The sequence below is a fragment of the Oryctolagus cuniculus genome, chromosome 5 (genome assembly GCF_964237555.1).
Source record: "Oryctolagus cuniculus chromosome 5, mOryCun1.1, whole genome shotgun sequence".
NCBI lineage: Eukaryota > Metazoa > Chordata > Mammalia > Lagomorpha > Leporidae > Oryctolagus > Oryctolagus cuniculus.
In genome coordinates this window covers 114006121-114032967 of record NC_091436.1, presented here as the reverse complement: position 1 = coordinate 114032967, position 26847 = coordinate 114006121, and the positions used below count along the sequence as shown (strand labels likewise).

Below are 26847 nucleotides of genomic sequence, written 5' to 3'. Positions count from 1 at the left end.
TGTAGCCATATTAATATCAGACAAAATAAACTTTAATACAAAAACTGTTAAGAGAGACAAAGAGGGGCACTATATAATGATTAAGGGTTCAATTCAACAGGAAGATATAACAATTATCAATGTATATGCACCTAATTACAGGGCACCGGTCTATTTAAAAGATATGTTAAGGGACTTAAAGGGAGACTTAGATTCCAATACAATAGTACTGGGGGACTTCAATACTCCACTCTCAGAAATAGATAGATCATTCAGACAGAAGATCAACAAGGAAACAGCAGATTTAATCGACACTATTGCCCAAATGGATCTAACAGATATCTACAGAACTTTCAATCCTACATCTAAAGACTTTACATTCTTCTCAGCAGTGCATGGAACCTTTCTAGGATTGATCACATACTAGGTCATAAAGCAAGTCTCAGCAAATTTAAAAGAATTAGAATCATACCATGCAGCTTCTCAGACCACAGCGGAATAAAGCTGGAAATTAGCAACTCAGGAAACTCCAGAAAGTATGCAAACACATGGAGACTGAACAACATGCTCCTGAATGAACACTGGGTCATTCAAGAAATCAAAAGAGAAATCAGAAACTTTCTGGAAGTAAATGAGGATAGCAACACAACATATCAAAACTTATGGGATATGGCAAAAGCAGTATTGAGAGGCAAGTTTATAGCAATAGGGGCCTATATCAAGAAATTGGAAAGGCACCAAATAAATGAGCTTTCAGCGCATCTCAAGGACATAGAAAATTTGCAGCAAACCAGACCCAAATCTAGTAGGAGAAGAGAAATAATTAAAACCAGAGAAGAAATCAACAGGATTGAATCCAAAAAAAAATTACAAAAAATCAGCCAAGCGAAGAGCTGGTTGTTTGAAAAAATAAACAAAATTGACACCCCATTGGCCCAACTAACTAAAAAAAGAAGAGAAAAGACCCAAATCAATAAAATCAGAGATGAAAAAGGAAACATAACAACAGACACCACAGAAATAAAAAGAATCATCAGAAATTACTACAAGGACTTATATGCCAGCAAACAAGAAAATCTATCAGAAATGGATAGATTCCTGGACCCATGCAATCTACCTAAATCGAACCATGAAGACATAGAAAACCTAAATAGACCCATAACTGAAACAGAAATTGAAACAGTAATAAAGGCCCTCCCAACAAAGAAAAGCCCAGGACCAGATGGATTCACTGCTGAATTCTACCAGACATTTAAAGAACTAATCCCAATTCTTCTCAAACTATTCAGAACAATCGAAGAAGAGGGAGTCCTCCCAAATTCTTTCTATGAAGCCAGCACCACCTTAATCCCTAAGCCAGAGAAAGATGCAGCACTGAAAGAAAATTACAGACCAATATCCCTGATGAACATAGATGCAAAAATCCTCAATAAAATTCTGGCCAATAGAATACAACAACACATCAGGAAAATCATCCACCCAGACCAAGTGGGATTTATCCCTGGTATGCAGGGATGGTTCAACATTCGCAAATCAATCAATGTGATTCACCACATTAACAGACTGCAGAAGAAAAACCATATGATTATCTCAATAGATGCATAGAAAGCATTCGATAAGATTCAACACCCTTTCATGATGAAAACTCTAAGCAAATTGGGTATAGAAGGAACATTCCTCAATATAATCAAAGCAATTTATGAAAAGCCCACAGCCAGCATCCTATTGAATGGGGAAAAGTTGGAAGCATTTCCACTGAGATCTGGCACCAGACAGGGATGCCCACTCTCACCACTGCTATTTAACATAGTTCTGGAAGTTTTAGCCAGAGCCATCAGACAAGAAAAAGAAATTAAAGGAATACAAATTGAGAAGGAAGAAGTCAAACTATCCCTCTTTGCAGACCATATGATTCTTTACTTAGAGGATCCAAAGAACTCTACTAAGAGACTATTGGAACTCATAGAGGAGTTTGGCAAAGTGGCAGGATATAAAATCAATGCACAAAAATTGTATACACAAGCAATACCATGGCTGAGAAAGAACTGCTAAGATCAATCCCATTCACAATAGCTACAAAAACAATCAAATACCTTGGAATAAACTTAACCAAGGACGAAAAGATCTCTACGATGAGAATTACAAAATCTTAAAGAAAGAAATAGAAGAGGATACCAAAAAATGGAAAAATCTTCCATGCTCATGGATTGGAAGAATCAACATCATCAAAATGTCCATTTTCCCAAAAGCAATTTATAGATTCAATGCAATACCAATCAAGATACCAAAGACATTCTCCTCAGATCTAGAAAAAATGATGCTGAAATTCATATGGAGGCACAAGAGACCTTGAATAGCTAAAGCAATCTTGTACAACAAAAACAAAGCTGGAGGTATCACAATACCAGATTTCAGGACATACTACAGGGCAGTTGTAATCAAAACAGCATGGTACTGGTACAGAAACAGATGAATAGACCAATGGAACAGAATAGAAACACCAGAAATCAACCCAAACATCTACAGCCAACTTATATTTGATAAAGGATCTAAAACCAATTCCTGGAGCAAGGACAGTCTATTCAATACATGGTGCTGGGAAAACTGGATTTCCACATGCAGAAGCATGAAGCAAGACCCCTACCTTACACCTTACACAAAAATCCACCTAACGTGGATTAAAGACCTAAATCTATGACCTGACACCATCAAGTTACTACAGAACATTGGAGAAACCCTTCAAGATATTGGCACAGGCAAAGAATTTCTGGAAAAGACCCAGGAGGCACAGGCAGTCCAAGCCAAAATCAACTATTGGGATTGCATCAGATTGAGAAGTTTCTGTACTGCAAAAGAAAGAGTCAGGAGAGTGAAGAGACAACTGACAGAATGGGAAAAAATATCTGCAAACTATGCAACAGATAAAGGGTTAATAACCAGAATCTACAAAGAGATCAAGAAACTCCACAAAAACAAAACCAACAACCCACTTAAGAGATGGGCCAAGGACCTCAATAGACATTTTTCAAAAGAGGAAATCCAAATGGCCAACAGGCACATGAAAAAATGTTCAAGATCACTAGCAATCAGGGAAACGCAAATCAAAACCACAATGAGGTTTCACCTCACCCCGGTTAGAATGGCTCACATACAGAAATCTACCAACAACAGATGCTGGGAAGGATGTGGGGAAAAAGGGACACTAACCCACTGTTGGTGGGAATGTAAACTGGTCAAGCCACTGTGGAAGTCAGTCTGGAGATTCCTCAGAAACCTGAATATAATCCTACCGTTCGACCCAGCCATCCCACTCCTTGGAATTTACCCAAAGGAATTTAAATTGGCAAACAAAAAAGCTGTCTGCACCCTAATGTTTATTGCAGCACAATTCACAATAGCCAAGACCTGGAACCAACCTAAATGCCCATCAACGGTAGACTGGATAAAGAAATTATGGGATATGTACTCTTTAGAATACTATACCACAGTAAGAAACAATGAAATCCAGTCATTTGCAACAAAATGGAGGAATCTGGAACACATCATGCTGAGTGAAATAAGCCAGTCCCAAAGGGACAAATACCATATGTTCTCCCTGATTGGTGACAACTGACTGTACACCAAAAAGGAAACCTGTTGAAGTGAAATGGACACTATGAGAAATGGTGACTTGATCAGCATAGCCCTGACTGTTAATGAACAACTTAATACATTATCCCTCTTAGTAGTTTTTTTTTTGTCTGTTCTACTTAATATGACTGGTTTAATTCTGTAATTATCACACAGTTATTCTTAAGTGTTGAAAATTAACTGAAATGTGATCCCTGTTAAACATAAGAGTGGGAATAAGAGAGGGAAGAGATGTATAATTTGGGACATGCTCAAGCTGACTTGCCCCAAATGGTAGAGTTAGAAACATACCAGGGGACTCCAATTCAATCCCATCAAGGTGGCATGTACCAATGCCATCTCACTATTCCAAGTGATCAATTTCAGTTCACAATTGATCATAATGAAAGGACTAAGAGTCAAAGGGAGCACATAAACAAGTCTAGTATCTGCTAACACTAACCGATAGAATAAATAAAGGGGAGAGTGATCCAACATGGGAAGTGAGATACTCAGCAGACTCATAGAATGGTGGATGTCCTAAACAGCACTCTGGCCTCAGAATCAGCCCTAAAGGCAGTCCGATATGGCTGAAAAGCCCATGAGAGTATTTCAGGCATGGAAAGCCAAGACACTCTGGCAAAAAAAAAAAAAAAAAAAAAAAAAACCACCCTAAATGAAAGATCTCTGTGAGTGAGATCCCAGTGGAAAGAACAGGTCTTCAAAGAAGGAGGTACCTTTCTCTGAAGGGAGGAGAGAACCTCCACTTTGACTATGACCTTGTCTAAACAAGATAAGAGTCAGAGAACTCAAGGGGCTTCCATAGCCTTGGAAACTCATGACTGGAGCATGGGTAGATTACTGAGGCCATAAACAAGAGTGTCAATTTGTAAAGTCAACAACAGGAGTCACTGTGCACTTATTCCTCATGTAGGATCTCTGTCCTTAGCGTGCTGTACATTGAGACTTAATGCTATAACGAGTACTCAAACAGTATATTTCACTCTGTGTTTCTGTGGGGGTGCAAACTGTTGAAATCTTTACTTAATGTATACTAAACTGATCTTCTGTAAAAAAAAAAAAAGAAGAAGAAATTATCAATTCCCAACTTGACTCTCACTGGGATTAAACATGACAATAGGTCTGATCTGATTTCATCATCATTTAAAAAATCATCTATTATTTTTCACTTTATGTTTCTGTGTGGGAGCAAACTGTTGAAATCTTTATTTAATGTATGCTAAACTGATCTTCTGTATATAAAGAGAATCGAAAATGAATCTTGATGTGAATGGAAGGGGAGAGGGAGTGGGAGAGGGGAGGGTTGCAGGTGGGAGGGACGTTATGGGGGGGAAGCCATGTAATCCATAAGCTGTACTTTGGAAATTTATATTCATTAAAAAAAACATTTAAAGAAAGCAGATACAGTACCTATGCTACATATACAAGCTGTGAGAGAAGATATACAGTATAAATAGGGTCTTCAAAAAATGTAATGGAAATGCACATTATCAAAAGAATGTAGAAATTTCAGAAATCATATTTTAGTTACATTTTCACAAACACTGAAATATTTGTGTGCATAAGTATGTGTTATAAATTTATGTAACAAAAATACAAAATAATACCCTACTGTATGAAAAAAAATTCCATGCAAAATAGATAAATAGGTATTTTTGTTTACAACTCATGCTAGAATAATGACAAATAACCTAATGCCTGCTTTTCCATGGAGTACAATGATTCTCAGCACATACGTATATATGTTCTCTCTAATAAATTGACTTTATAGAAAGGGTTTAATGACCCTAAACTGAAAGCATACACACTGAGGCTGGCACTGGAGTGTAGTGAGTTAAGTTGCTGCCCACAATGCCAACATCCAAGCAGGCACTGGGTCAAGTCACACCTGCTCCATTTCTGATCTGACTCCCTTCTAATGGTCTGGGAAAGCAGCAGAAGATGGCTCAAGACCCTTATCCGACCTGCCACCCAGGTGGGAGACTGGCATGAAGCTCCTGCCCCAGGGCCAGCTGTTAATCTGGGAAGTGAACCAGAAGATGGAAGATCTCTGTCCCTCTATCTTTACTCTTTTAAATAAATATGCAAACCTTTAAAACAAACAAACATATTCACTAAGATAATTCAAATAATTATGAGGAAATGACTTATAAAGCTAATAAATTTTTCAAGAACATAATTCTTTCATTTTTAAAATCTAACAAAATTGAAAGTAAAAATGCTTATCAGTCCCCTCTCCTTCTCTTCTCTCTGCCCTGGTCCAGCAATTGATGATCCCTGGTCCAGATCATCAATAGGTGAGCATTACACATCATTACTGCCTTCACTCATTCTCCCTGATAAAGACCTCAGATTGTTTCCTTAAGCTGCCCTATGATAAGAGTCCTGAAACTGTTTTATGAGAGCACATTAGGTAGGGAGCTAGCTGAGAAATGTAATGAAAAAGTGGAAGAGACAGAAAGAAATCAAAATAAATCATCATGGAGTTGAGAAGGGAGAGACTGGTTTATGGATGGCATGCTTTGGCGGCGAGGTGCTTTTACTGCTCTAAAGCAATGAAGAAGTGTAAGAAGAGGAAAAGGGGATGGGTATACAAACTACACTGAATATGTAGGCTGGTTCCTCGGTAGTGGTATTCAGGTGCCATTTAATTTTCTTTAAGTTCCTACATTAAATTTCTTTACATGTGATTAAAGGCATACTTTTACCACTTGGGAGATCTCACAATTCCTTACTCTTTAAGAATATTGGTGTAAATATATATATATATATATATATATACACACATACACACAAAATGTAGTGTTAAATTTTAACTTATGCTCAAATTATCACTGTAGACCTCAGCCAACAGCACATATTAGCCATGCCCTAACCATATCAGGCAATAGAAATATGTACTATTTGAAGAGAAACAGATTTTAAACTGTATAGGACCAGGAGTTCATCTGTGGAAAATTCTCCCTAATATTATAAATACAAAGTTGAATGTGAAAGAATCAGTTTCAATGTGAAATCAAATAGAAATCTTTTCTCATCAGAATTATGTTCAGTGTAATCCCCAGTGTTATCATTAGGCTTTTTAACATTTTTATACAAATTACAGAGACAGAATATATAAAAATTATTCTGTGTGAAGCACACAAAATCTCAGTAGTTCTAAAACAAATAATATATCTGTGTATATGGTTACAAATCACCATGTATTACATTACATCTTAGTATGACATTACCAATAATTAATTGTTAAATTGACAGATACTTTTCTACCCTTTCAATAAAATTTTTGATTAACAGTATTAGAGAAAAGTTTGAGTCATCTTTCTACTTTCTCCATAGAAAATATTATAATTTAGGGCCAGCATTGTGGCACAGAGGGTAAAGCCACTGCCTGTGACACAGACTTCCATATGAGTGCTGTTTCTATTTTTTTTTCTTTTCTTCACTCCTATTTTTTTATTTACTTTTTAAGAAATACAAATTTCATAAGTACAACTTTAGGAATATAGCTATTCTTCCCACCATACCTCCATACCTGCCCTCCCACCCACCATCCTACCCCACCTCATCCTCCCTCTCCTCCTGCCAGTCCCATCCTCCATTAAGATTCATTTCACTCAGTATAGAGTTATCTATTTCACTTCCAACCCAGCTCCAACTAATGCTCCTAGAAAAACAGTGGAAGATCATTCAAGCATTTGGGCCCCAATCATCCACGTTGGAGTCCCAGATGGAGTTCTAGGCTCCTGGCTTATGCATAGATCAGCCCTGGTCCCTATGGCCATTTGAGGCAGGAACCAGTGGATGGAAGATCTCACTTTGTCTTTACCTTTGCTTTTCTCTGTCTAGGTAAGCCTACCTTTCAAATAAAATTAAATAATTCTTTTTACAAAAGAAAATATTATACTATGTTGTTATTAGAAAGAGGCAAATAAAGAACATGTTATCAAAAATGTGAGGAAAAAGTATAACGAAGTAACCTCAGGTACTTAATTAGATTTTAAAAGAACTTTTTTCTTAATTTTGAGATATTTCCAACACTTGTTGACTCTTAAGATTTAATAATTCCATGTTCCCTTTTCAAATTTTCAAATTTTCTTAATTTTTTATTTGGAATTTTGCATTTTTTACAAGAGTTCCCTCAAAATTGATACACTCAGGACAAGAAGTTCCCTATATGGTCCCATATCTCCGAGTGATTTGAGATCCCAGGCAGAGAGAGGTGACCCTGAACTGTACAAACATGTCAAATAGAATTAGAACACTCGCTTCTTTGGAGCAATAGGGCATAGATGATGCCAGCTACTTTTATAGACTTCTCTATACTTTGCATCTTAAAAAGGAAACTTTATACCTGATGACAATTCCTTAGAAAATTTCATAATTCATAGTTCCAAATTTTTGATGAGGGACCTTGACACAGACAACAAAGCTGAACTGGACAGCATCTCCAGAGGCATTGAATAGGAAATAAAGACACCAAGAAAAGGGATAGAGAAAAATAGACTATAATAAGATTTTTTTTTTTTTTTGAAAGGCAGAGTTAGACAGTGAGAGAGAGACAGAGAGGAAGGTCTTCCTTTTCCTTTGGTTCAACCCCCAAATGGCCGCTATGGCCAGGGCGCTGCGCCGATACGAAGCCAGGAACTAGGTGCTTCCTCCTGGTCTCCCATGCGGGTGCAGGGCCCAAGCACTTGGGCCATCCTCCACTGCCTTCCTGGGCCACAGCAGAGAGCTGGACTGGAAGAGGAGCAACCGGGACAGAATCTGGCGCCCCAACCGGGACTAGAACCCGGGGTGCTGGCGGCACAGGTGGAGGATAAGCCTAGTAAGCTGCGGCGCTGGCCTGTAATAAGATTTTTTTTAAAGATTTATTTACTTTATTTGAAAGTCAAAGTTACAAAGAGACATGGAAAGACAGAATAAGAGAGAGATGTTCCACTCCCCAGATGGCCAGAGCGGCTGGGGCTAACACAGGCTGAAGTAAGGGGCCAAGCGTTTCATCGAGGTCTCTCATGTGGGCGAAAGTGCCCAAATACTTAGGGGCCATCTTCCACTGCTTCTCCAAGGCCATTAGCAGGGAACTGAATAGGAAGTGGAGCAGCTGGGACACTTACCAGAGCCTATATGAGACACAGACATTGCAGGTGGAGGCTTTACTCTTTACACCATAACACACGCCCCAGTAGGATGACTTTTTGAGCAGCACAGTTAATGTTGATGTCTTTACGAAAGTACCAATGAGGGCATAGTATTTCAGGGTCTTTTATGACCTCACCACTTTCTAGGACGCCACCATCATTCAAACTCAGCTCTGCATTGTCAGCATGGATTCTTCCTTTATCCAAATCCATAGACTGTATCTGTTGGTCTAAGCCAGTAGAAATGAAATCAAGGAATTAAAGATACAGAGAATCTAAGAGGTATAAAGAAAACGCAGATCATTTGGAGAATGAAAGGCTCTAAAACAGATCTGACATTTGGAGAGATGCTGATACTGTGGCACGGCAGGTTAAGCCACCCCTTGCAATGCTGGCATTCCATATTGTAGTACTGGTTCAAATCCTGTGTGAAGTCCTGGCTGCTCTGCTTCTGATCCAGCTTCTTGCTAATGTGCCCCATAAGGCAGCAATGATGGCTCAAGTGCTTTGGTACATGCTATGCATGTGGGAGACCCAGTTGGAAATCCAGGCTCCTGGCTTCAGGAAGTCCATCCTAGACTGTTGTGGCCATCTGGGGGAATGTTCCATCAGATGAAAGATTTCTCTGCTCTCTCTCTCTCTCTCTCCCTCTCTCCCTCTCTCCCTCTCTCCCTCTGTCTCCCTCACACTCTCTCTTTTCTTCTTCTCCCTCTCCCTGTTTCTCTGCCTTGCAAACATATAAATAAATAAAACTTGTAAAAATAAGTTCATTAAAAATGACATTTGGAGAAGTAAGGAAAAGGAATTTTCAAAGTCTTGTGCTAGGATTTGAATCAAGTACCCTTAAATATTCTATATAAAGCACACGTAAGGATTGAGAGTTTTAATTATTTTGATATTCTGTGCATGCCTCCTAATAAGCAAGGTGTTTCCAAGCCACAAGCCAGTGAGGCCCCAAATTTTATTTTAATTACATGTAACTTAAAGCATTAAGGCCTTTCATCTTTTTAACTAACTTCCACATTGAGCCAGAGTTCACTGAACATCAAGGATGGCAATGTCTTAGAAAAAGCAATTCATACTCACAGGAATATGCATAGTGCAGCACTGATCACAGGGCCAAGTTGTGCTTAGAAAGGTGCCTCTCAAACACTGTTGTGTGGACTTCCTGGGTCAGAATTATTGGGCTGGTTTTTGGATGATTAGTTCTGTAGTTGATGCAGGTTTCAAACTGGAAATCTGAATAATCATTAAGTTTTTCCATTGATTTATATGCATGGTGTAGGAGAGTATGCAGCCCCTCCCTAGGGTGAGGAATGAGGATTTTGGAGTAGGCTCCACCTGCAACTCCCATAAGCCCCACAGAGAAAAATATTTTCTTTACATTCACAGTCCAGAGAGGCGCAGTGAGGTCACACCACCTCCAACTAATTGGACTCCAGGAAATCAGTGTAGCTTGAATCACACACCAAAGAACACCAATAGTCAAGGAAATTCTAAAATCAAGGTTATCCTCCTTCCCTAGCTGTAGTCTTGTCATCTTTCCCTCACTATGGGAATTCCACACTAAGTCCTAGAGGATCATGAGAACTCTCAATTCCTATTTCCCCTTTCAGCTCATCTAGTTCTTATTGAATTTCTCCCAGCTAACCTCTAGCCACAGCCAAATGTTTGCAATGCTATGCCAGGCTGTTTCACATCTCTGATCTTTTGCACCATTACATCTTCCTGAAAATGATTTCTGCCCTTTTCATCTTCTAATATTCAACTCAAAAGATCCTCTTATAAGACGTTTTCAGCACAGGTTGATTTAGTTGTCTTGCATTTCCATAGGTCACTGTGTATCTATCATTGCTCTTATTGGATTTCATGCATTTTAGGTTGATTTATGTGTCTCTTTTCCTAGCTAAATTATTAGTTCTTTAAGTATTTGGCATAAAAATGCATTGAATAAACATTTGTTGAATTGAACTGGCATTTGAAACCCTTGGTTTTCAACTTTTTTTCTTTTTAATTTGACCATTCTTTTTTCTTTTCTTTTCTTTTCTTTTCTTTTCTTTTCTTTTCTTTTCTTTTCTTTTCTTTTCTTTTCTTTTCTTTTCTTTTCTTTTTCTTTCTTTCTTTTTTTAATGGAGATTTATTGGCCAGCGCCACAGTTCACTAGGCTAATCCTCCACCTGCGGTGCAGGTACCTCGGGTTCTTGTCCCGGTTGGGGCGCCGGATTCTGTCCCGGTTGCTCCTCTTCCAGTCCAGCTCTCTGCTGTGGCCCGGGAAGGCAATGGAGGATGGCCCAAGTGCTTGGACCCTGCACTCGCATGGGAGACCAGGAGGAAGCACCTAGTTCCTGGCTTCGTATCGGCGCAGCGCCCTGGCCATAGCGGCCATTTGGGGGTTGAACCAAAGGAAAAGGAAGACCTTTCTCTCTGTCTCTCTCACTAACTCTGCCTGTCCAAAAAAAAAAAAGATTTATTTTTATTTGGTCAGAATTACACAGAAAGAGAAGGAGATGTGGCAGTGGGGTGTCTTCCATCTGCAGGTTCATTCCCCAAATGGCCATAATGGCTGGAGCAGTGCTGATCCGAAGCCAGGAGCTAGGAGCTTCTTCCCGGTCTCCCATGCGGGTACAGGGGCCCAAGTCCTTGAGGGATCTTCTACTGCTTCCCCAGGCCATAAAAGAGAGCTGAATCAGAAGTAGAGCAGCCAGGACTTGGACTCGCTAAGCCACAATGCCGGCCCCAGTTTCAGCTTTTTTTTTTTCTATTTTGAATTCATTTCTGATTTGATCCACTTTGAATTGTGATACCTTTTCTTCACTAATTCTTCTCATTTATTGATGTTTATGATGGTTATAATGATAGAAGCACCTTTAATTTATGCTGAACTATATGTTAAGTCTGTATAGGTGTGTGTGTTAAAATCCTCATTTGTGTTATCTTTTTAAACACTTTAACAATCCAGATTGAAAAAAAAAAACCTTTGGTAGAAGATCTGGACTCAGAAATACTAAGAATGAGTAGTATCACCCACTAGCAACAGCTACACTGGGACAAAGTCTATCTGACTGAAAAGCATTATTTCCAATATTTCCTTGATAAATATTTGTTCTATAGTTTCTCACTTCTCTGTCTTCCTCTTCAGCATTACTAAAGATTTTGTTCACTGCATTGCCATGGGCAAGGCTCCTACACAGTTTGGGGTGGGGGGAAAGGCCCGTATTTTATCATCTCACTATCTCTGAAACTGGACTCATCGTTAGATTTTAGGTACTTTACAAACTCCTCGGACCCATCTGTGTAGAGTCTGATTCTGTTCTGCTGAAAGACTCAGGGCGTAGCAGTTGCTGCACCTTCTCAGGAGATGTTAGACATCAGCAAACTCAGCATCAAAGTGGATTTCAGTCACAAATGCTGATGCTGGGGCTTGAGCAAGGCCAAATCAGTGTAGTCTAGATCTGCAGGCCTGTTTTAATAGGAAAGTCTATTTTTGTTTATATTCAGAGGTGAGTCTAGGCTCTGTGGGCCTAAAAGTGATTGTAATTATAGAGGGATCCTTTTAAGGAAAAAAATGCAAAAATATATAACATTTGAAAATTTCCTTAAAGTGTATGATAAGACTCTTCCTAGGGTCTTGGGGGAGGGAAACCCATAAATTCTTTCACATTAAATTTCTTATCTCATACATTGGATTTCTAAAAAAAATTTATCCAGGGTAAAAAAGTTTCACCAATAAAACATAAAAATTGAAAAATATCACCTTTGGTGAAATTCATATCTTATATGGATATTATAATAGTCAATGATCTTTTTTGAAACATGAATGGGTGGTGTCCATCATGTTCTTTTTCTTATAACTGTAAAATACTATCAACAAGCAAGTGAAGTCTGTTTGGTATATTTTACTCTTAGTATATACATAATATTTGGGCATTTTTATGTTCATAAGTCCCCTGTTTAATAAACTATTTTACATTTTTCCAGGAAATAGACTTAAACTTATGGACCTGTAATATACCTTTTTCCTTGCTCACCAACAAATATAGTTTTCTAAATAAATTTTAAAATATTTTTTGAAGGACTTCTTATCTTTGCTTGTTCTACCACCAATCCTTGCACCATGGACATTTATACTTCAAAATAAATGGATAGCATTAGAAGTTATTTGTCTGTAGTCTCTACTGGTCAGATCAGACACAACTGATGGTATTACTTTCCATGTGCATGAGTGCAGCGGGAAAGGTGGATATAGAATGAGTGATTTCTTCAACATATGCCATAGATTACCATAAAAATGTAAATAATGTGGTTTCAGACCCTATAACTCAAAACTCAATTTGAGCAGTAACTCCTCTTAAAGGTGATATATTTGTAAATTCGGTAATGAGAAAAAATGAGCCTAGAGCTCTTCCTGGCAGCTCTCGGTGAAAATGCTCTAACCAGCTATGAATAGAACCGTAGCCTGTGTACTATAACCCTGTCTCATTCACAGACTCTGCACAAACCCCATATATCTTAGCCTCAGTAGCACAGAGGAAATCTTGGTCTGCTTGAAGAAAGTAAGACAGTTTTAATAAATCACAGTCTTAGAATAATAAACACAGGAAATCTCTGGAAAATTGAACATCCAGTTTTTTTTTTTCTTCTACAGAATACCCTTTCTAAAAGGTAGCTAAAATGGTCTGACACCATATTCAGAAAACTTCTTAACTCCAGAAGCCTTAAAACTAATTTGTTCTGGTGTATAATTTCCTGTACTTCCTTATTTAACATTACCTGTGTGTACTAAGGACCCTATACTGCCCTCTGTTGGATGGCACATCCATGCTTCTCCAGAGTGACCAAAGCCTCTACCCACAATCATTCAGTATGAATGCAGGCAGAACATGGTAATAGTAGTCCAATAATGTCAACATGTATTCACTTTTAATTATAAGATAAATCCACCCACGCAAATGTATTTGTGCAGTGTATGCTGGGAGACCACTGGGGCAGTGAAATGAAAGTCATTTTATTCAATACCATTTCACAGTTTCCTAAAATAAACATAACGAATATGCATTAGTTATTCTTTGTTCAGGTCAATGCCTTTTGTGACCACCCTCTTGGTCTTCCCATGTCAAAACAATCGTGTTCCCAACATCATTCTGAAGTAAGGGCAAGAAGTCTCAAAGCTCCCAGTATAATTTTCTTTCCACTCGGCTGTGTTGCTTCTCATATATCATATCTTGGTGTTTGATAATAACACTGGTAATGTTGTTATTTCCTTAGCATGAAAGCAGCAGTGATTTTTAAAATACTGAATCTAATTGTACTCATGCTGCACTGAATCTAAATGGTGTCTCCCAGAATTGATTGGGGGAAGGGACGGAATCTGTGAATTCATTTTGAAGATTTATTTGTTTGTACATGGCTGGGTGATAGAGTGAGAAGGAGAGGGAGATAGAGATCTCCAAAACGGAGATCTGCACTGGTGAGAAGAGAATGTAGGTCTGGATTGTTTGAGAGAGATCAATTCAATAGTAATAAAACCAGTAGTTACTGTTAGCTAATACCTGCTATTGAATTTTTGAGTCCAACAAAAAATCAACACGCTTTTGAATACATACCATAAAAGTACTGACTGGGTGAATGAATAAATGGAAAAGATCCAAGCCATAGAGAAATGAAAATTCTTTGCCAAATTATATCATAAATGAATAAAAGTCAGGTATCAGATTTTCTATGGCTACAAAAGAATGCATAAGTTAAATAACAGATATAACAATGTCACCAAAAGCTCAGGAAACCTGCAGACCAGTGGACTTGGGGGGCTGCCTGAGTGTATTTGGGTTAATAAGAAATATGTGCTTTACTATATACTTGCACTATAAGAAGAAATCAATACAGGACGCAGCCATCTTGGTTAATAAGACTTTAAATTTATCAGTGAATACTACATTATATTAGTATAAGAAGATCTAAAGTGAGCAGTATTAGTGCAGTAAAGTATTAGCATGAATTTGCTTCAATATGTTGATGTTTCAAAGAGTACTTATTTATAATACACAAGGTTTGGCAGGTACTAATTTTATTTTGTTGGAAACATTTATAAAATGAAAAACATCCTTCAGAATAATACACTATAGGATTATATTGATTTAGAATATCAAAAATCCATAGATATTATAAAATACTCGATTATTCCAAAAATTATATATCCAATCACCCTGTGAGTCTATACATTGAATATCCAAGATAAACACATTTGGATTACAATTTTTCAACTTCACTGAAATGAAATGTTTTATAAAAATTTCACTATCTGTACAAATACAGTTAGTGGAAAATGACTTTTATCCATTTTATGTTATAAAATGTATAATGAGTGAAATGTTAGCATATATGTCTCATTAATGTCTAAGTTTTGAAGTGTAAAACTAACCTGTTATCTAATGTGATTTTTAGGATGCAATATTATTGTCAGCACTCAGATTTAGCTTTCTAATTCTGTGTGACAACTATATATTATGTCTACTTTTGAAGCAATTTAATCAGGCAATTTTAGATCAAGTAGTGTTAAACCTAAAAATCAGAAAGGTTACTTTGTTTTTATTTTTAAAAATTTTCAAAAAAGGTCAATTCTTTATAAACATTAGGAAAACATGTCTTTTAAAATCATTGCCTATTAAGAAGAATGGATGTGATGTTTCATTTTTGTGTTCAGTGTACAAAGATAATGAGTACTTGAAAACATGGGACACTTGTATTTACTTAAAACTGATGAGTAAACCAGTTCACATTTAAGATTTTAGTTTCTAGTTCCCTCTAAACTCATCTGTAGGGCATAGTTTACCTCTCCCAAAATGGATTGCACTTAAATGGCTTAGTCAGGAGTCATATTAATGGAATGAGTTTAAACTAAAATAATATTGACAATATTTATCAACAAGCTAAACATACTAATGTAGAGAAGACCATTAAAAGTCAGATTCAAGTCTTTCTGAGCCAAACTGGACATCCATTCAGCTTTTACACAAGTTTGTTACTTACAGACCTTTTGAATGGCAATGCAGACAGACTGTCCTACAAGACCATTTTCTCATTATGGAAAATCTTATAGATAATTTGATAAACATGATGCTAACTCAGTAAGATGGAATGAAAGGAGAGATGAAGTTTTATTTTAACATTTTCTTTTAAAAAATCGAGGTCCAAAGAAAAATTTTGTTAGTCAAAATGTAATTGATCAGATCAACTAAATATCATCCATTTGAACAGCAGTGCATTGAGGCATGATAAATATTTCAGGATAATCATAAATTTTTCTCAGAAAGTAGAAGAGTGAGCCAAAAGAGCAGCTGGCATTATTACTTTCAGTGATAAACTGTGTCTTCTCTTTGGATACATTAATAGAACAAGACCTTAGCTATAGAATAAATTGCCATTGCATGATGACTAATAATGTTAGCAAGTTATGTTTTCTAATTTTGTTGCAAATTAAAGTTTAAAGAGAAAAAATAATGCTCTCCAAAAAACCCTCAAAATAGTCCCATCCTAGATTTTCATATTTCCATTTTCTTTTCCAAGAAAAGAAACAAAGGGTATTTTAATAATTTAAAATAACTTCAGGCAACTGGTGCCCCTGTGTGATAACAGCAACAATGATGTAATTGTACAATGAAACAATTTTTAAATAATGCAGTTCCAGTTAATTGCTGCTTAAAAACAGAAAATGATGAAGTGTTCCCCCTTGATCAGAAAAATGCAGGAATTTACATCATCATTATTTGTAATAATATAGTAAGTAATATCCACTATTATATAAGCGACACTTGTATAAGTTATAAATCAAGTTTATTGCTATATTGTAGACAGTGTCTACTATATTATTCAGAATATGTGATTATTTCATTTAAAAGAAAACTTTGTAAATTTTGAGAAATACTTTACTAAAGCAAATTAAATACTGCAGAGTATTTTGTGCTAACAAAACACCAACAAAGATCTAATTGTTATTTTTCATTTCTGGAGTACACTGCACATTTGCTCAGAAAAAGACATTTCTGTGATTCAATCTTTCAAAAATAAGTAGTCATTACCTAACTGATTTAACACATTGAACTGAATCACAGGAACATGCCAGACATGCCAGATAGGGTACAATAGACCTTCCAAAAAGGCTTCAGTCCTGAGTAGAGATTTCAGAGAGCAGGTATGGACCAGGGAGGCCCAGCTTTTGGAATACATGGAAATGACAGTCCAGAGTTAACACAGTGATTTACATGACAGTGTATGCTCACTGTTTTCTTGTAGATGCTGAAGATTTCAGGGATAGAAAGAAAAACTACAAACTTGAATTTTATACTTTACTTTCTGGCTTTTTCTTCCTTCCATCTCCACCTTCTGGCTGGATGGCGATTCCACCTTCCTGCTGTCTGTTCCCTAGTTTATCTAATTGTTCGGAAATAGATATACAGGGAAGGCTGCCTTCACTCCAGGATGGAAGTGATTACAATGGCTAATGCCTGCAACTCTCCTTCACCAGCTTCCACAGAGCATCTGCTGAACCAGAGGCAAAGATGAGAGACATATAGCGGGGACTGTGCATGCAGCTTTCTCTCCCTCATCTCTTTGGCTCTAAGCAACACACTTCTCCCTCAAATATCCAATCTGAATCCCATTTGCGGTAAAACAATTTTGAAAAGGATTAAGGTAATTATTGATAGCTATGCTGAAGGGGGTGGAATCTGGGTATTTATCTTGAAGATTTGTTTGCTTGTTTATTTATAAAGCAGGGTTCAGAGTGAGGAGAGAGACAGAGGGCTTTCATACACTGGTTCATTCCCTTAATGGCTGTAACAGCCAGGTCTGAGCCAAGCTGATGCTGTGATCCAGGGACTTCATCCTGGTCTCCCACATAAGTGGCATGGGTCCAGGCATGTGGATGATCACCTGCTGCCTTCCCAGGTTTTATTAGCAGGAAACTGAATAAGAAGCAGAGCACCTGGTACTTGAACTGCCTTACACAAGTAGCAGCTTAATGTTTTGTGCTACAAAATCAGCCCTTGAATCTCAATTTCTTTGAACACAGAACTTGTGTATCAATTGTAATTATTCATTAATTATCATAGTAAAAACACATAATCAGATTAATTATGAGACCTTTTTTAAAAGCATAAATGTGACATTATAAAAATGGCCTCAATTATATTTCCCCACCCACTTGCTCTTCAAGAATGCCACACCCCAATAATAAGGTGAGATACATCCCTTAACTTTGCAACTGGGTGGATTTTGTAACTGTCTCAACTAAGAGATTAAGGAAGTGTTGCAACAATTACATGACTCAGCTATGAAAGGCATACCTTTGGAGTTCAAAGCCATCAAAGGAGATGTCTAAAGCTGTCACGCTGTGAAAGTCTGCACTAGTCCACACAGAGAGACCACATGCAGAGGCTCAAGGAACAGATGTTGAAAGAAAGATGCCCCTGCTGTTCCAGGTCTGATCACCATCTATCTGACTGTCAGGTACCTAAAAACCAACTAGAGATGCCTGCTGAAGCCTTGAGTGAATTCTTAACACACAGCAAACCATCAGCAAAAACAAATTCTATTGCCATTTGAAGCCACAGAATTTTGGGATGATTTGTTATGCAAATAAACAGAAGAACCAGCTCAATTTTACTTAAAATCAATATTGAACATATGCAGGCACACACAATTGCCAAAACAGAACATTACATTGTGAAAAAAAATTGAACCTATTAAAGCAATCTTAAAGGGATCTATGGCTCATATAATTGAATGTGGGGAAGGAAAGGAGGTAGAAATAGTACACACTTATTTTTAATTTTGTCAGAAAACTAACATTCTTTATCTGTCAATATAGTTTTCATGACACTGTGCTATCCCTGATTACTTTCAATAATAATCAGTCACTTATATAAAGAACTTACATCTTGCTTCCTTCCTTGAGATCACATACTGAACAAACAGCAAGTATTTGACATCAAAGAGATCCAATATGCTCACCTATATTGAAAAATAAGTCTTGTGCATTTGGATCCTGTTTCTAAAGAAAATACACCATTAAACCTCTTAATATAGGGGCCGGCGCCGTGGCTCACTAGGTTAATCCTCTGCCTGTGGTGCCGGCATCCCAGATGGGCACCGGGTTCTAGCCCCGGTTGCTCCTCTTCCAGTCCAGCTCTCTGCAATGGCCCAGGAAGGCAGTGGAGGATGGCCCAAGTGCTTGGGCCCCTGCACCCACATGGGAGACTGGGAAGAAGCACCTGGTTCCTGGCTTCGGATCAGCGTAGCGCCAGCTGTAGAGGCCAGTTGTGGGATGAACCAACGGAAGGAAGACCTTTTTCTCTATCTCTCCTTCTCACTGTCTAACTCTGCCTGTCAAAAAAAAAAGAGTGTAAAAAAAATCTCTTAATATAAGCCTTTATTCAAGGAAACATCACTAGTGTGGGCTACCAATTCAGGAGACTTCATCAAAGAATACCCTCAGAAATGCACATGTTACGCATGTTGATTCCTAAGGCTAACGAAAGGAATTAAACAGATCTATCACTGGTATACAAATATGGAGATGTCTTACAGATACAGAGAGGGAGAGCAATTGAGAAGCAGGCTACAGTGTGGCTTGGACCCTAGGCCAGCATTTCATTATGCAGTAGAAAATAGTGCACTAAGCACTAAATTGAGTACCATTCAGAGTTATGCTCTTTTGGAGAGGATTTGGGCTAAGCCATGTTCCCTTTTCAACTTTCATTCCCTTTCCCCCACCTATCTGATTAAAGGCATTCTTGTAATCCCAGGAAAACGGAATCAGGGTCCCTGTTGGTAAGATGGTAGAAGTCAACTCATAAGAGTGTAATGGGTGAGTCTTTCACTGTAAGTTTCCCCAGATGGTAAAGATTCTCTGACTTATGAAGGTGTTCTTTATCACTCCTCCTCCTTTCTTCTCCTTCTCCTTCTTTTCCTTCTCTCTCTCTCTCTCTTACACACACACACACACACACACTCTCACACACACGCGCGCGCTCTCTCTCTCTCGCTCACTCTCACACACTCACACACACACACATACTCTCTCTCTCTCTCTCACACACACACACTCTCTCACACACACACTCTCTCTCACACACACTCTCACACACACACTCTCTCTCTCGCTCTCTCTCACACTCTCTCTCACACACACACATACGTGCTCTCTCTCCCTCTCTCACACACACTCTCTCTCACACACACACTCTCTCTCTCACTCACTTTCTCACACACACTCTCTTTCTCTCTCTCTCCCACACATACATTCTCTCTCTCTCTCTCTCTCTCTCTCTCTCTCATCTCCATGAAATTGCACCCTTCCTTCTATCTTCTCCATATTCATATTACTTGAAAAGAGAAGGTCCGGGAGGGAACACCAGGAAGGATTCAGTAGCTGAGACTATGGCCTTCTTCATCTCATCAACGTAAATGTAAACCTAACTTCAATCCAGTGAATATACTCTCATTGCCAGGAAAGAACTAATTGGACTAAACAGTAAAAGAAGAGTAGGGGAAAGTTTACACATTTCTTTTTGGTAGCATTATGCTTGCTAGCCTTATGCTTGGATCACATTGCTAAGTATTAGAGTGACTTGTAAATAATTATTGCAATCTTTTAAATACATTTTTCTATTTTCTAAAGAAAATCTATTTCTACCCTTGTTGTCAAGACTTGTGACTAGCCTAAACCAATACTTAAAAGTTATTTAATTAGAGTGAAAATATTTATAACTGAACCTTAGTATATGGTATACATAAAAGTACTGTCTTATCGACATTTGATGTATTCTTATTTTAAAAATAAAGGTTCACTTTATCCCTCATGTGAGTGAAAGTGTTTATAATCAAAGGACTAAATTAAAAATGAACTTATAATTTTAGACCATTTCTTTATAAATCACCATATTTATAATCATTGAAATAGCTTACAAATAGCAGTGACATTCCAAAGACGCAATAAACCTATCTATTTTCATAAACATGTTTTCTATCTTTTGTTATTGTTTGTTCCATTTAATGTTTATTCCATCTAAGAATGTGAGGGGCAGCCTGGACTCATTTCAAATCATATTACATTAAATGTCACTCTAAGGAAAACTTTTTCCAGATAAACTGTTAAAAACATGTATTTTTTAATAGCAGGCATTTTATCATCTCTGGCCATTTAGATTTTAGGTGTGGGATCCTGTTTTATATGGCACCCTGCTACTGTGGAACTTTTCTTTTTAGCTGTTTGGGTTAGAAAGTCTCTGCCAAGCAAAACAGTAGGAGGGAAACCGTAAAAAGGCTTTAAAATGCTAAAAAAAGAAATAAGTGAACAAGCAGCAATCTAAACATAAACTAGGGGACTATTCCCATGACCTATGTTTGAGAGAAAAAAATATAAGAAGACAATGAGAATTAATAGAATACAATCATATATCCATACACATCGTCTTTAGAAGTAGAAATTTACTACAGAAAATAAACATGTAAGCTGTTGCCAGTGAAATTATTGTTATAAATCTCAGACATTAAAGTTTGAATATTCTTCTAAAATATGAGAATTATTTCAAAATAAAAATTTCAGAATGTTATATTCAGGCAAGTTAAGTGAAATTGAAAACAGAAACACAATTATGGACAAATTGTAAAAATATTTTTAATAATGCCTTTTAGAAAACATGTGATATGGGGGCCAGTGCCATGGATCACTTGGTTAATCCTCTGCCTGCAGTGCTGGCATCCCATATGGGCGCCGGGTTCTAGTCCCGGCTTCTCCTCTTCCAGTCCAGCTCTCTGCTGTGGCCCGGGAGGGCAGTGGAGGATGGCCCAAGTGCTTGAGCGCCTGCACCTGTGTGGGACACCAGGAAAAGGCATCTGGCTCCTGGCTTCGGATTGGCACAGCGCAGGCCATGGCAGCCATTTGCGAGGTGAACCAACAGAAGGAAGACCTTTTTCTCTTTCTCTCACTGTCTAACTCTATCTGTCAAATAAATAAATAAATGAATAAATAAATAAAACATGTGATATGTCCCATAACAAGTGACCAGCTCAACTTCAGAAGATAAATCTCATAATACATTTATTTGATCTAGGTACTTTGCTCTTTTGTAGATATGGATTTAAATCACTTTTTGTTCTTGGAATACATGTAACAAGATAAGTATTAAACATTAAATATATAACATCCTTTTGTATTTGAAGCACAGAGAATTTTTATTCAGATTAGGCACAATCTAATATTTAAACTACACACATATTTTAATTTTTAGGAGAAAGGCTGGTGATTAAAGAGAAGGCAATTACTTTGTCTGAAGCCCAATTGACCCGTCAGTCAGGTATGCCCTTAAGTAACACTTTTGAGTACCGATCAGAAGCCAGGAGCTCTGGATGCTGGACATTCACACACAGGGGCCATTCAGGTTCCTTATTATCTCCCAGCCCTCCTCTACTGCAGACCTCACTGCAGGGATTTCCAGAGTTCAGAGAGGTTATGTCACTTTTTCAAATTCAAGGCATAATGTGGACAGGGACACAGTGCTAGAAGCACCTCTCACCACAGCTGTCCTCAAGAACTATGTGGGGGAATTCCATCACTTACTCAATAATACTTTGAGCCTAGGAAGAGTTCATTAAATCTCAATAGGATAAATCCCAAATTCAACTCAGGACCAAACCCAGAATAAATCATACCATTTTATAGTCCCTTCACATATATCTACTTAATGTGAGGCCAGGAGTCATTTTCTGGTTACTGCTCACATGGGGCTGCCTTTCCTTTTTCTTTTATCCATCTCTCCTCTTAACCAACTGTGCAAGAACAAGTGTAGACGTCTAGAAAGGATCTCAGTCTCATCCTTACAAATGTCACTGGGTGCAACATAGATTGGGCAGTTTCCACTATTGTACAATAATGGAATGTGGTCATGAGCACCATTGTGGGGAAGAACAATACTTTCTATATAGCTTTGTAAAACCATTAAAGAGCACTAGCAAATTTAGAATCTGAATATAACTGGTTGTTCAGTAGCAATCAATAAATGCTAGCATGGCAATGATCGTCATGTTGGCAAGACAGACCAAGTAAAGAGCACAGACAGAGAAGAGTACTAAAAGCAGAACTTTAGAAGAACCTTAAAATCAGCACTTAACAGAAAAAGAGAAATTGGAAACCTAATAATTGGGGATCCATGGTCTGAGGATAGGCACTACATTAGGAATGAATAGGGCTTTGCTCCTTAATAATTGCTTATCATATTTCAAAGATGAGAGACATATCTCAGAATTGATGACTGTCATTGCATGCCTGGAAAGACTGGGACACAGCTCTATCATCTTATTGTATTTCTTTTTGTTTAAATTTATTATTATTTTTTAAGATTTATTTATTTGAAAGTCAGAGTTACACTGAGAGAGGAGAGAGAGAGAGAGAGAGAGAGAAAGTCCTCCATCTGATGGTTTACTCCCCAACTGGCTGCAATGGCCCAAGCTGCGCCAATCTGAAGCCAGGAGCCAGGAGCTTCTTCTCGGCCTCTCATGTGGGTACAGGGGCCCAAGGACTTGGGCCATCCTCTACCGCTTTCCCAGGCCATGGCAGAGAGCTCACTGGGAAGTGGAGCAGCTGGGTCTCGAACTGGCGCCCATATGGGATGCTGGCACTTCAGGTCAGGGCATTAACCCACTGTGCCGCAGCACTGGCCCTGCATCTTATTGTCTTTCAGAAGAAGATTCTAGGGGCTGATGTTGTGGCATAGCAGGTAAAGCACCCAGCTGCTATATCACCATCCCTTATGGGTGTTGTTTTGAGTCACAGCCATTCTACTTTCAATCCAGCTTACTGCTAATGACCTGGGAAAAGCAGTGAAAGATGGCCCAGTGCTTGGGCCCCTGCCACTCATGTGCAAGACTTGAAAGAAGCTCCTGGCTTCTGGCTTTGACCTGGCACACACTGCCTTACCTGTTGTGGCCATCTGGGGAATGAACCAGCAGGTGCAAGATTCTCTCTCTCTCTCTCTCTCTCTGTGTGTGTGTGTGTGTGTGTGGCCATCCGGGGAATGAACCAGCAGGTGCAAGATTTTCTCTCTCTCTCTCTCTCTCTCTCTCTCTCGCTGACTTTCAACTACATTAATAAATCTTTAAAAAAGAAAGTTCTAGATGACTCACTTTGTCTTGTCTTTGATGATGTCTTACCCCCTACCCCTGTAGTAAATATACACACTAAATAAAGCAAAAAGAGAATATTACATCCTTTAATATGGAATTCAATGGAGAGGATTTTCAGTACATCTATCACTTCCTTTTAGCAGACAAAAAGGCTAAAAACATATGGAGATGCTCAAATTATTCAGTCAGTCATGAAATGGTAAACTGAGGTAAATCCTCTACATTGCTGCTATGCATTCTATTCATCCTGTTGGGCCAAATAGTCACATGAATTTAGTGAAGAATTGCAAGTAACCCTTTAGGACTCAATATTTCACCAAAGGGGTTTGTCTTTAATCATATCAGTGTATGGGCTAATTTTTAATGAATGTGGAAAATGTGTAATGATATTTTAATATCACAATCTATATTATAATGTTTACTAAATGATGTTGGCAAGGTTTGATTAAGGATCTAATTAAGGAATACAAAGTGAAATACCTGTGGTACCCATCTGGAGGACACAAAGCTGGTCACTTCTATTACAGACAAGCCAGTTTTGGAGAGCTGATTGATAAATTCAATTTTTATGTCTGTGGGAACTATAACCTACAAGACATAATAAATTACCACATAAGTAATTGTATATGGACTGCTGATATTCAAACAGAAAGTACTTCCTTACTAAAAGCAAATATTACTTATAATTTTAAAATTTAAATAGCAATTGGGAACAAACATAATCATGTAACATAGAAAATACAAGTAAGTCTTTGAAATCTTAAGAAACACTGATATTTAGCCTTGTCATTTGAAATAAACTGCATAAAATAATATGTAATTACCTTCTCATTCTGCAATCCATCCCTAGGTCCAACTTCCACTATTTTAACATACCCAGGGAGTCCAGATAACTGAGATGATTCCTGAAATAACATAAAAACAAAAATAGAAAATTTTTAGACTGTCACTGCTGATTATTTGAAGTTGCACAATTATACTTTGGTAAATAAAGTCTCATTCAGAAAGTTAAAGCAGTAAGAAATTAACACAATGATATAATCCAAAGACCACATTTATATTTGCAAGGTGTCAGGCGCATAACAAATCTTCCCAGGCAGAGGAATCAATTAATTCATAGGCTTTTATTGGTATTCCGCTCCTCAGCATGGTTCCCCAGTCCCAACAGAGCAGGGCCAGGGAAATCGCACATCAGAGGTTGGGAGAGCTCCTTTTATAGATACAGGGAGTGGAGATTAGAGGTTGAGGTGGGTCTGATCCTCATTGGTTGACCTATAGGCACCCGCGGGGACCTTGACAAGGACTTTTCTTCCCGGAAGTATAGGTCTTCCTTCTTGCGGATCCCAAAGCTACCAATATTATTTATAATACAGTCATTTTTTCTTATAATGGAGTGCCACTCATTGTACTTATGCTTAAGATTCAAGAAATTAATTTCTACAATGTGAATGTGGAATAGGTAATCTACCAAGGATCTACAGAGAAAACCTATTGGTTAATTCACCAATGTTACAGCTCACTAAAAAATTAGATCATTATCTTAGCAGACTTCTACAACACTGTCATACCAGATGCTGGCCTCTAAAATATGAACTTGTGTGTGGATATGGGGTTTTGATTTGTGCCCAAAAATCTGAGGCTACAGAAAAAAGTGGAAGAGAGTGTAATGGGTATATTTCTTCTCCATGTCATATGGCACAACTACCATTTCAGTGTTGCTTCTTGAAGGACAGAACCCTAGTAGGACCCAATCTTCATTTTCCCGCTGGGAACAGTCTAGTCCTTGCCCCAGGTAACAAACACTTTGTTCTATCTTTTGCCCAAATCTGAAATGGCAAATATCTGGATTGTGGAACCTCTGGATCTAGTCTAAGTACTATGTGTCTACTATAAAGAATATATGTGCCTTCTAAATATACCTATGTAGAAGGCTGCTATTTGAAACAGGGAAAATAAGAGCCTTTCTCAATTTCATATCACAGTCAAACTTGGAAGTAGGCTACATCTTTCCAGACTGTACCAATATAACATCTTCGTACTTCTGAGTTGAGTAATATGTGAGTAATTGCTTCATTCTCCAAATGAGTAGCTGATGGAATTGCCCAAGATCCAAAGGATCTACATTTCAAAATCTTGTTTTGCTTTTCATCAGAAATGATGACTTCCAGCCTGCCAATTCATATTGTCTCACTAACAATCAGTGGCATACACTGGTGAAGATGCAGGGCTTAATTTGTCTACGGCACATAAATATGCTCACTGGCCTTCTTAGTGTCCAAAGCTGTTACTGACTTTATTAGTATTCGGAGCTAGCTCAAAGAACTCAGCTGGTCCCTATTACAATGTTTACAGGCCACTCTCCACAATTTCTATGAAACTGTGTGATTCAATAAGCAGAAATTAACCATGGAGGAAAATTCTCATTTCTTCATCTTCTGTGTAGGTTGTGATGCATGAAGTTAACTTGGAAGAATGGATGATTCAGTGGAGGCATGGGAAAGGTTTGAGCTCATTTTTGGATGGCAATTGTGAAATCAGGCAGAATTTATAGAGTGGCTATAATTTCAACCAAGGAATAAAGGAAAGTATGGGATGATAAGGTAGGATAAATGGGAGAAGCCCATTATCGTTAGTATTTCCAATGTGAAAATAGCAGAAATGAAACATGAACAAAACAAGGGAATTGTAAGTCATCTAGTCTCATTATCACTGATTCGTTCCTGAAACTGCAATTTCAATAGCAGTTAGCTTAGAGCACACATGGACAAAGAATTCTTCTTAACTAAATAGCGATGTTTACTCAAAGAAGGAAAACGTTATTGAAGATTATAACAGTGTGCTGAGTATAATTAAAGAACTGGGGACATTTCTTTGCATCATTGTGGTGTGGCTGCTTTATTCATAAGCAATATGAAGA

At 37.9% G+C, this 26847-nt stretch overlaps 1 protein-coding gene across 7 annotated transcripts in view; it reads right to left on the bottom strand.

The window, feature by feature from the left end:
- Positions 1–26847, bottom strand: part of HMGCLL1 (3-hydroxy-3-methylglutaryl-CoA lyase like 1) — a 307566-nt gene that overhangs the window by 126405 nt on the left and 154314 nt on the right. For 6 of the 7 annotated variants that reach the window (XR_011388663.1, XM_070073929.1, XM_070073930.1 and 3 more), the window contains 2 exons: positions 24755–24835; positions 24411–24518 (listed from right to left, as the gene is read on the bottom strand). Coding sequence is in view for 5 of the 7 variants with exons in the window: in XM_070073929.1 (XP_069930030.1) it covers positions 24411–24518; positions 24755–24835 (189 nt within the window). In the remaining 2 variants the exon portion in view is untranslated. Of the gene's footprint in view, positions 1–19018; positions 19128–24410; positions 24519–24754; positions 24836–26847 lie in introns of those variants that run through there. The other variant, XM_051854633.2, reaches the window with a different exon arrangement.